This window comes from Ahaetulla prasina, chromosome 2 (assembly GCF_028640845.1).
Source record: "Ahaetulla prasina isolate Xishuangbanna chromosome 2, ASM2864084v1, whole genome shotgun sequence".
NCBI lineage: Eukaryota > Metazoa > Chordata > Lepidosauria > Squamata > Colubridae > Ahaetulla > Ahaetulla prasina.
The window spans coordinates 289,918,163-289,929,403 of NC_080540.1; the positions used below are offsets into that span (position 1 = coordinate 289,918,163).

Genomic DNA, 11,241 nt, shown 5'->3' on the forward strand with positions numbered 1-11,241 from the left:
GTTGCTTCTCTCCTTGATTAGTTTCCACCCATTGCTTCTTGTTCTACCCTCAGGTGCTTTGGAGAATAGTTTGACTCCCTCTTCTTTGTGGCAACCCCTGAGATATTTAATATGTTTAAAACTAAAAAGAAAGGGACGACAGAGAACAAGGTGGCTGGATGGAGTCACTGAAACAGTAGGCATGAGTTTAAATGGACTCCAGAGGATGGTAGAGGACAGGAAGACCTGGAGGAATGTTGTCCATGGGGTCACGATGGATCGGACACGACTTCGCAACTAACAACAACAAAAACTTCAGTGGTTCTGTAGCTCAAGAGGGCACAACATTTCGGGGGAAACACAATATTTAAGGGAGGGGACAATTTCACCTTAGTGGTATGCCGAGATCCATAAACCAAGGTTTAAAAAGGAATTAAAAACTCCAGATGGAGCTGAGATTGCACAAACAAAACCTTGCCTTTTTTTAAAAAAAAAAGTGTGTTGCATGACAGCATTTATGCAACTCATTTTCCTTGGTGATTCAATCAACCCATATGTTGCGTTTGCCTAATATTTGGAAACAAGCTAATATAATGGGAAATTCACCCTAACTAAATTTAGTACATCAGACAGCATGCTAGATATTTAAGGAAGTTGTGTTGTGCAAATACATCCTATGGGGATTCGGCCGAAGTTTGTCGGACAACTGTGAACATCCTTAGCATGGTGCCAAATACACATTTGCAAATTGCCTGCAGACTTTGTACAATTGTGTCCTGGAGTTCCACAGGCTGCAATACTTGCAGAAGAGAGGCAGAGTGTACAGAAGTGATTGGGGGTGGGAGGAAAATGAAAATAATGGCATGTACAGGTAGTCCTTGACTTACAATCATTTATTCAAAGTGAGTTTTGCCCCACTTTGAAACCTTTCTTGCCACAGTTATTAAGTGAATCACTGCAGTTCTTACGTTAGTAACACGGTTGTTAAGTCAATCTGGCTTCCTCATTGACTTGGCTTGCCGGAAGATCATAAAAGATGATCACATGACCCTGGGACAATGCAATATGAACTAGATGCCAAGTTTCCAAATTTTCATCATATTATCATGGCAGTGCTGCAATTGTCATATGTGTGAAAAATGGTCATAAGTCACTTTTTTCAGTGCCTTTGTTAACTTTGAATGGTCACTAAGCAAATTGTTGCAAATTGAGGACTACCTCTATTGATTATACTCAATAATATTATACCATGAATTATATTATAGACAGATAATTCTCAACTCACGACCACAATTTGTTCCTAAGTGAGAAATTTGTTAAGTGAATTTTGCCCCATTTTAGAATAGAATAGAATAGAATTTTTTTGTTGGCCAAGTGTGATTGGACACACAAGGAATTTGTCTTTGGTGCATGTGCTCTCAGTGTACATAAAAGAAAAGATACCTTCATCAAGGTACAACACTTATAACACTTAATGATAGTCTTAGGGTACAAATTTAACACTTAATGATACAACACTTAATGATAGTCATAGGCTACAATTAAGCAATCAGGAAACAATCAATATCAGTATAAATTGTAAGGATACAAGCCACAAAGTGATGATTTTTCTTGCCACTTTTGTTAAGTGAATCACTGCAGTTGGTAAACTAGTCACACGGTTGTTAAGTGAGTCTGGTTTCCCCTTTGACTTTGCTTGCCAGGTCACAAAAGAGGTTCACATGACTCCAGAACACTGCAACCATCATAAATATGAGTCAGTTGCCAAGCATCCAAATGTAAATCAGGTGAGCATGGGAATGGCTGCAACGGTCGTTAAGTGTGAAAAATGGTCCTACGTTACGTTTTTTTAATGCCAGTGTAACTTTGAACAGTCACTAAGTGAACTGTTGTAAGTTGAGGATTACCAGTACTCGATAATATTACATCATTGACTATATATTATATTAGGAACACTTGATCCACCTAAACCAAGGGTGTCAAAATCAATTTTATTAAGGGCTGCATCAGGGTTGTGGTTGACTTCGGGGAGGCTGGGCAGCTGTAGCCGACTGGGTGGGTGTGGCCAACTTGGTGGGCGTGGCCAGCTTGACACCACACCCCAAACTGCTGCCATGTTTCCTCTTCGCATTGGATAGACCGGGCCGAAGCCACACGGCCCCGCGAGCCGGATCCAAGGCTGGTATTCACTTACCTTCGCTACCAGTTTGCCAATGGGAGCGCACCCACCACCTCCATGCATGCGCCAGACATTCTGCGCATCCGCAGAGGGTCAAAAATGGGACATGATGATGTCCGTGTGGGTGGGCGGAGCTTCCCGCAGCCACCGCTACCGGTTCTCCCGAACCGGATGGAACCGACTGAATAGCACCAATGGCCGCCGGATTCAATCACATCGCGGGCTGGATCCGGCTCACAGGCCTTGAGTTTGACACCCCTGATTTACACAGACTTGCTTCTGACCTACGCACGTTTGTCCTTCTGAGCAAAAAAATCAACCACGGCCTTTTTTTGTGGCTTTGAGCCTGAGAAGCATCAGGTTTGCCCCATCAGAGGAGCACAGGTGGGTGGAACAAGCTCACCTGCAGCTGTGTGTGGTAACGAACCTTACAAAAACTTCAGCTTAATCTGCAAACAGATAACAGGAGCTGAAATAGCAATACGCAACTGCAATTAAGGGTTATTTACACTATCTGTAGCGGCAACTGGGTTTTCTATTGCTCTCCCTCCCCTTTTAGTAAAACCTGTGGAACAGCCTAGTCTCAACCCACGTCAGAAGAGACAAATCTTTCCCCAAGGTGACTTCTCCAAAGTTCTTTCAAGAGTACAGGTAGTCCTCGATCAGAATGGAGTCCAAAATTTCTGCTCTTAAGTGAGACATCGGTTAAGCCAGGGGTCTGCAAACTTGGCTCTTTTAAGACTTGTGGACTTCAACTCCCAGAGTTCCTCAGCCAGCAAAGATCTTTGCCTGATTTTACAAGCTGTCTTGTCATAGTTGTTAAGTGAATCACTGCCACTGATAAATGAGTAGCCCGGTGGTTAAATGGATCTGGCTTCCTCATTGTCTTGGCTTGTCAGAAGGTCGCCAAAGGGGATCGCGTAGCCTCGGGACACAGTGAGGGTCATAAATATGAACCAGTTGCCAAGCATCGGAATTTCGATCACGGGGATTCTGCCAAGGTTGTAACTGTGAATAACGCTCATAAATCCCTTTTTTTCAGTGCTGGGGTAACTTTGGACGGTCACTAAATGAACGGTTGTAAGTCGAGGACTACCTGTAGCGAGGCCAATAGAAGGATTCACCAATGACATACGAAGTACACTTATTCCCTGGGGCAGCACTTCAGGTACAGTTAAGCACCAGCATAAATCAGTGCATGCCTAATAAAAACCCCAAGGGAAGATGCGTTAGGCCAGGGGTGTCAAACTCAATTTCACAATCAGGGTTGTGTTTGACCTCAGGGGAGCCGGGGGCGTGGCCAGGGTGGGCGTGGCCATCTCGACATCACTCATGTCGGGCGGGGGGGGCACCGGTGGTGGCCCGACACTCCGCCAGCAAAAACGGGCTCCCGAACTCTGTTTTCGGCTGCGACAGCCTCCTGCAACCCTCTGCCAGTGAAAACGGAGCTCGGGAGGGCCGGCCACTGTCTTCGTGAGCTCCGTTTTCGACTGCAACAGCCTCCTGCAACCCTTTGCCAGCAAAAGCGGAGTTCACGAGGACCGGCCATAGCCCTTCCAAGTTGCTTTCGCTGGCAGAAGCGCCGTGGGCCAGTCCTTCACTGTTTTCAGGTCAGCCCTGCGGGCGAGATCCAGCCCCCAGGCCTTAAGTTTGAAACCTCTGCGTTAGGCTCAATTGGCAAAGGAATCCACCCTTATCTCAATAACTCAGAAACTCAGCTTCATTTAAACCATGGTTTATGGCACCAATGTTATAATGTGGCGGCTATGATGTACGTGCAAGACCCTCAATTGCAGAATTCTTTCAAACTGACCAAGCCTTACACAAGCTAAAAACATTGCGGAATAGCATGCATTGGAAATCTGGCCCACATCTCTCCAAAATTCTGAATTTTGTGTAAGACACTGCCTTTGCCAATAGCCATGCACTTTTGAGGATCTGCAGAGAATGAATGAATGAATGAATGAATTCCAGTGGGGAAAGGAAAATACCAGGAGAATTTATTGATCAGACCATTGAATTCAAGATGACTTGACGCCATAAGACAATTATGGCATAAGACAATGATTAGGGGACTGGAGGATAAAACATATGAAGAACGGTTGCAGGAACTGGGTGTGTCTAGTTTAATGAAAAGAAGGACTAGGGGAGACATGATAGCAGTCTTCCAATATCTCAGGGGTTGCCACAAAGAAGAGGGAGTCGGGCTGTTCTCCAAAGCACCTGAGGGTAGAACAAGCAATGGGTGGAAACTGATCAAAGAAAGAAGCAACTTAGAACTAAGGAGAAATTTCCTGACAGTTAGAACAATTAATAAGTGGAACGACTTGCCTTCAGAAGTTGTGAATGCTCCAACACTGGAAATTTTTAAGAAAATGTTGGATAACCATCTGACTGAGATGGTGTAGGGTTTCCTGCCTGGGCAGGGGGTTGGACTAGAAGGCCTCCAAGGTCCCTTCCAACTCTGATGTTATGTTATGTTATGTAATTTTAAAAATGAGGCATCACTCACATTTTTTTTTGCGATTGTTGACAATGCAATTTAATGCCTCCTCCAACACAGCGTGAACTACACGTTTGCTCCACTTTGAGCATCTCCCTTTCTAGCTTTAGTTGAGCTAACACGTCTTCAACTATTTGAAAGCCTAAGCCTATTACTATAAATCAAGCGCGGAATCTGCAAACGTCATCAAGCACCTGACTAAAATACGACCACCGATAGAGTTACCCTATATTTAGACGCGATCCTATCATTCTGCTTCACGTCACATCGTACGATTTGCTTGCCTGTGTCTTAGCGCAACTACTGAAGTCTCCGACTCTATAAAGTGGAGGCTTCCATAAAGCGCGGTTTAGACCCGGGCTTAGTGATACGTGTAGTACAGCCGCATTCAATGACTCTTTAACTCCCAATACGGGATACAGAATAGAATAGAATAGAATAGAATAACAGACTTTGGAAGGGAGGGACCTTGGAGGTCTTCCAGTCCAACCCTCTGCTTAGGCAGGAAACCTTACACCACTTCGCAGCTTTTGAAGTCCCGTTTCTGGCAAAACCCGATACAAAACCCACCGAGGGTTCGAAGGGGAGCTGGGGAGCCCAGTACTGTATGAATTGCACACCAAGGACACGTGGCTGCAAACTCTTAAAAAAATCAAACTTTGCAGAAAAGTTCCACTTCCACTTTTCCAAGAAAGAAATTTCCCGGGAGCGGGTCCCTCCGAGCGGGTAGATTTTAAGGAGAGAAAAAAAAAAAAGGCTCCATCCAACCCGGCGTTCTCACAGGCGATTCGTTCGTCCGATTGTCAAACCCGGGAGTGGCTCGCATTCTCACGCGCATCGCGCGCGCCTCTTACCCCAGATTAACAACCACCGATCTCTTGACACACACACACCCCTCCTCTCAATCCCCCATCCATCTGCCCCCGACCCTTCCCCAAAGGATCCCTTTGGCTTGGGGGGGGGGGGAGTTGTGATCACGTTGCGATCAAGCACTCATCCACAGAAGCCTCGATCCGCCTTGCCTTTTCCCCTTTCCGCGCCCACCGGGTGCCTGGCTGGGGACTGGCGACCCCCCTCAATTCCCGCTCCATCTCCCACCCCCACCGACCCACAAAGGATCCCTTGTCGGAGGGAAATTGCTTCAAGCTGTGATCAAGCGGGGACTCATCCACAGAAGCCTTGATCCAGCTTGCCTTCCGCGCCCACCGGGTGCCCGGCGACCCTTTCGGAGGACTGGCGAAGAGAGAGAGCCTAGGCTGGGGTCCGAATCCGTCCGACCTCACCGGGAAGCCTTCCCAATGAATGAACCATGGCTGACCGTCTGTCTCCACCCTATCCCATCTCCAGCCTGGCCGGGCAGGAGCATCCGAGGACACGCGGATCTTCTCCCTGCTGCGCTCCTCCGCCGGCTCCGCGGCTCCCCCGGGACGCGCGGCTGGCCGATGGCAACACACACACACACAGGACTTCCAAGGCGCCCGATCGCAGGTAACCTTTGCTGCGCTCCTCCGCCGGCTCCCCCGAGACGCGCGACTGGCCGATGGCAACACCCCCCACACACCCCGGGCAGGACTTCCCAGGCGTCCGATCGCCCTCGGAGCGCCGCTGCTGCAGGTACCTTTGCTGTGCTCCGATGCGGTTTCCGATCGGTCTCCGACAACGGCGCCACTCCCGAGGCTCAGGAGGAGCTGCAGCAGGGACAGGCAAAAGCGCATCGCTCTTCTTCTCCGCGCACGGGCTTCGTTCGGCTGGCGGGGCTGGGTTGGGTTGGGCTGGGCAACGTGGAGCAGGGCGAGGCGAAGAGGAGCCGGCCACGCGCGAGAGCGTCCACGGAGCAAGACCGGCAGAAGAAGCAGCCCAGCGCGGAGGCTCCTCTTCGGTTAGGCTTTGCAAAAGGAGGCGGGGGTCCTTTCTAAATAGGCGAGTGGGCGCGTCACCTGACCCATGGCCAGAGGGGGACGGGACTCCCGAGGCTTCGGCTCCCGGGCGTTGATTGGTCACGCCTCCCTGACGTCGAGTGAAAGCCGGCCAAAAGTCTCAATGAAGCGGTGACACACCCACCGGCGGGCATGGGGGTGGGGGGGTGGGGGGGCCGTGAGACGGGAAAGGCGAAATGAGCCCCGTTCACCGGGCGGGCGAAGCAAGGCGGGTCTGTGGAGGATCCGGTAACACACACACACACCACACACACACAGAGAGAGAGAGAGAGAGAAAGAGAGAGAGAGAGAGCAGGGGGTCTTTGGAAGGGGGATGCTTGCAGGAGAGGAGGTGCGAAGCAAGGCGGGTCTGTGGAGAATCCGGTAACACACACACACAAACACACACAGAGAGAGAGAGAGAGAAAGAGAGAGAGAGAGAGCAGGGGGTCTTTGGAAGGGGGATGCTTGCAGGAGAGGAGGTGCCCCCGGGCGACTTGTTGGGGATCTAGTGGGAAAGGAGGCAAGGTGAATGAGACAGGACTTTTCCTCTGCAAAGGAGTCTTGTCATCTGCACCTCTATAACTTGTCTGGTTTGGTTCTGCAACCCAACAAGGCAGACACGGACTTCAGAGGATCATTAGAACTGCAGAAAAAACAAGGGCTACCAACCTGCCTTCCATTGAGGACCTGTATACTGCACGAATCAAAAAGAGGGCCGTGAAAATATTTACAGATCCCTCACATCCAGGACATAAACTGTTTCAACTCCTACCCTCAAATCAATGCTATAGAGCATTGCACACCAGAACAACTAGACACAAGAACAGTTTTTTCCCGAAGGCCATCACTCTGCTAAACAAATAATTCCCTCAACACTGTCAAATGATTTACTAAGTCTGCACTACTATTAATCTTCTCATCGTTCCCATCACCCATCTCCTTCCACTTATGACTGTATAACTGTAACTTTGTTGCTTGTATCCTTACTATTGATATTGATATTGATATTGTTTCCTGATTGCTTATTTATACCCTATGACTATCATTAAGTACCTTATGATTCTTGATGAACGTATCTTTTCTTTCATGTACACTGAGAACCTATGCACCAAGACAAATTCCTTGTGTGTCCAATCATACTTGGCCAATAAAAAATTCTATTCTATTCTATTTATAGCTTAGAGATCTTCAGATGAAGGTCCATCATATCCACCTAGAGATCTTAAGAGGACTTTGGTCATGTGGGAGTGACTGAGGTGGTCCCATCCCTGAGCAGAAGGAAGCAGTGAAGTCAGGCTCCATATTTTCAGAGTGGGTGGGGTTGTCGTTTGGTACAACATCCTTGGGTGTAATCCAAGACTCGCCTGGCTAGGTGGCTCAGGGGCTAAGACGCTGAGCTTGTCGATCAGACAGTTCGGGCAGTTCGAATCCCAAATATAGGTCACCTGCGTGAGCAGGGGGTTGGACTAGATGACCTCCAATGTCCCCTCTAACTCTGTTGTTGTTACCTCTGACCTTCTACTTCTCAACAGCCAAGAAAGGAACCCTAGTCCAGGTGGCAAAAAAACAACCTGGAGGGATCTGTCTATGGAGATTCTCAATCATCCAGGACATGATTGTCCCAAAGGTGCTTTGGTTCTTTTTTCAAGAGGCAACTGGACTTCAGAGTTGAAGAAGCTTCTTAGATGAGAACAGGGAAACCTCTTCAAAGAAAAAAAAAACAGAAAGTCCAGTTGCCTCTTGGAAAAAAAGCACCTTTGGGACAACCTGTGGGTCTGATCAGGAAGAAAACTCCAAGGGGTCTTTTCCCTTTTCCCTTCCCCCTTCTTCTTCTCCTTTCTCTGCTCCTACATGAAGGGTTTCCACACCCAACTGGGCTGAAAGAAATGGAGCAGAAGTCGTACCCTGAACTCCCCATCAGGAGGCGCTTTGGAGATTAGAACATAATAACAGAGTTGGAAGGGACCTTGGAGGTCTTCTAGTCCAACCCCCTGCCGAGGCAGGAAACCCTACACCACTTCAGACAAATGGTTATGCAACATCTTCTTAAAAACTTCCAATGTTGGTGCATTCGTAATTTCTGGAGGAAAGTTGTTCCACTGATTAATTGTTCTAACTGTCAGGAAATTTCTCCTTAGTTCTAAATTGCTTCTTTCCTTGATCAGTTTCCACCCATTGCTTCTTGTTCTGCCCTCAGGTGCTTTGGAGAATAGCTTGACTCCCTCTTCTTTGTGGCAGCCCCTGAGATATTGGAACCCTGCTATCATGTCTCCCCTAGTCCTTCTTTTCATTAAACTAGACAGAGAGATGCCAGGCTAGCATTTGAATTTGGTTTTGCAGGTGGCCCAAACTCTTTTAGAACAGTTAACCTGTTCTAGAGTTATCCTTGTGGGTTTGCTGTTGCCAGATGTGATGATGGTCACCCGTTTAGACAGCTGTACAGATAGTCCTCAACTTACGTTCATTTGTTTAGCGTCCGTTCAAAGTTACAACGGCAAGGAAATAAGTGACTTATGACCATTTGTCCACCTTTATGAAAATGTGCAGCATTCCCCTGAGGTCACGTGATCAAAATTTGGCTGCTTGGCCACTGACTCCTGTTCAGGGGTGAAATCCAGAAGGTTCTAACAGGTTCTGGAGAACCGCTAGCGGAAATTTTGAGTACTTCGGAGAACCGGCAAATACCACCTCTGGCTGGCCCCAGAGTGAGGGTGAGAATGGAGATTTTGCAATATCCTTCCCCCAGGATTGGGGAGGGAATGGGGATTTTGCAGTATCCCCTGCCCCTGCCACACCCACCAAGCCACACCCCAGAACTGGTAGTAAAAAAATTTGGATTTCAACACTGCTCCTGTTTATGACCGTTGCAGTGTTCCCCAGGGGGGTCATGTGATCAGGTTTTTGTGACCTGACAAGCAAAGGCAATGGAGGAGCCGGATTCACTTAATAACCGGGTCACTAACTTAACCACGGCAGCAATTCCCTGATTGACAGTGGCAAGGAAAGTCCTAAAATGGGGCACAAAACTCACTTCACAGATGTCTCACTTAGGGACAGCAATTTTGGGCTCCATGATGGTCATAAGTCGAGGAATAACTCTGCTACTTTTTTTTTTAACCAGCAGTATTGGGGGAAGGTTGACGGTTCCTGTTGACCTCTTCTGGGGCGTTTTTGGAACTTTCCATCTTAGCCACAGATACCTTGGTTATCTCTGTCCAAGTACAAGCTGCCCTGCTGCCCCGCTTAGCCAAGGTCATCCAGCTGCCAGGGAATCTAAAAGAGACTCTGTTATCATCACACTCCTGTCCCTGAAGATAATGACAGTGCCATTCAACTAGATTAACTTTCACGAAGGTTCTTCTGGTTTTTCTTAGAAGTTGAAAGAAGGAGAAAAATGAAAGATTGGGGCAGAGGGGACAGAGGAAGAAAGAGGGGGTGGGGGAGAGAAGAGAAGGAGAGGCTAGAAGGAAAAGGCGAGGGGGGAGAGGAGAGAAGAAAGAAAAGAGAAGAAAAACAAAGAGAGAAAGAAAAGAAAGGGAGAGAAGAAGGAAGGAAGGAAGGAGAAAGAAAGAAAGAAAGAAAGAAAGAAAGAAAGAAAGAAAGAAAGAAAGAAAGAAAGAAAGAAAGAAAGAAAACATTAGATAGACAGGAGGCAGGGAAAGAGGGAGGGAAATAATAAAGAGGGCACAAAAGGGAAAGAGGGAAGGAAGGAAGGAAGGAAGGAAGGAAGGAAGGAAGGAAGGAAGGAAGGAAGGAAGGAAGGAAGGAAGGAAGGAGAAAGAAAGAGAGACAAAGGGAAAGGGAAGGAGGGAGGAGAGGGAGAGAGAAAGAAAGAAAGGGAAAGAAAGAAGAAAGAAAAATAAAACTAGACACACAGACAGGAGGCAGGGAAAAAGGGAGAGAAGGAGAGAAAGAAAGGGAGGACACATAAGGCAAGTAAGGAAGGAGAGAGAGAGAGAAAGAGAGACAAAAAGAGAGGGAGGGAGGAGAGGGAGAGAGAGAGAGAAATAAGGAACGGAGGGAGGGAGGGAAAGAAAGAAGAAAAAAGAAAACTACACACAGACAGGAGGCAGGGAAAGAGAGGGAGAGAGGGAGAGAAAGAAGAAGGAGGGGGCACAAAAGGCAAGGAAGGAAGGAAGGAAGGAAGGAAGGAAGGAAGGAAAAAAACAAGATGGAAGAGAAGGGAATATCCTGTATGTGAAAATCCAACCAGCATTTTGGTCAAGATCACCTCAACCCGTGTAGCATTCCAAACAATGGCTTTTCATCCATCCATCACAATCCTGGGAGACCTGGTTTCTGACACACGTGGTTTCCGTGGATGTGCATTTTTCCCAGCAAGGGAACCTCCTTTCAAGAGGGCCTTTCAATGCCATTTATGACAGGGTTACTTCCATTCTTGTTCATTTCCAAGCCAATTAAATTCTACTTAGAAAGTGCAGCCCCGGACCTTTTCTTACCATGTTTGTAAAACATTGGAAGAAGTGTCCATCTTTTCAAAAAAAAGATACTGTACTCCAGTGAAGATGGAGATCAGAAGGAGGGGCTTCAAGAGAATGCTGATTAAATTGGGGGGGGGGCTACCAGTTCTCTGAATTATTTAAAATTTCTGCTACCAGTTCTCCGAACTACTCATAATTTCCGCTACCGGTTCTCCGAAC

The 11,241-nt window shown here is 47.5% G+C and overlaps 1 protein-coding gene across 2 annotated transcripts in view; it reads right to left on the bottom strand.

Annotated features, from left to right (window-relative positions):
* LIPG (lipase G, endothelial type) overlaps nucleotides 1-6,633 on the bottom strand; it is a 43,953-nt gene extending 37,320 nt beyond the window's left edge. For both annotated transcript variants that reach the window (XM_058170972.1, XM_058170971.1), the window contains exon 1: nucleotides 6,280-6,633. In XM_058170972.1, the coding sequence (XP_058026955.1) occupies nucleotides 6,280-6,376 (97 nt within the window). In that variant the 5' untranslated portion in view covers nucleotides 6,377-6,633. The remainder of the gene's footprint in view (nucleotides 1-6,279) is intronic.
* Nucleotides 6,634-11,241: the final 4,608 nt, after the last annotated feature.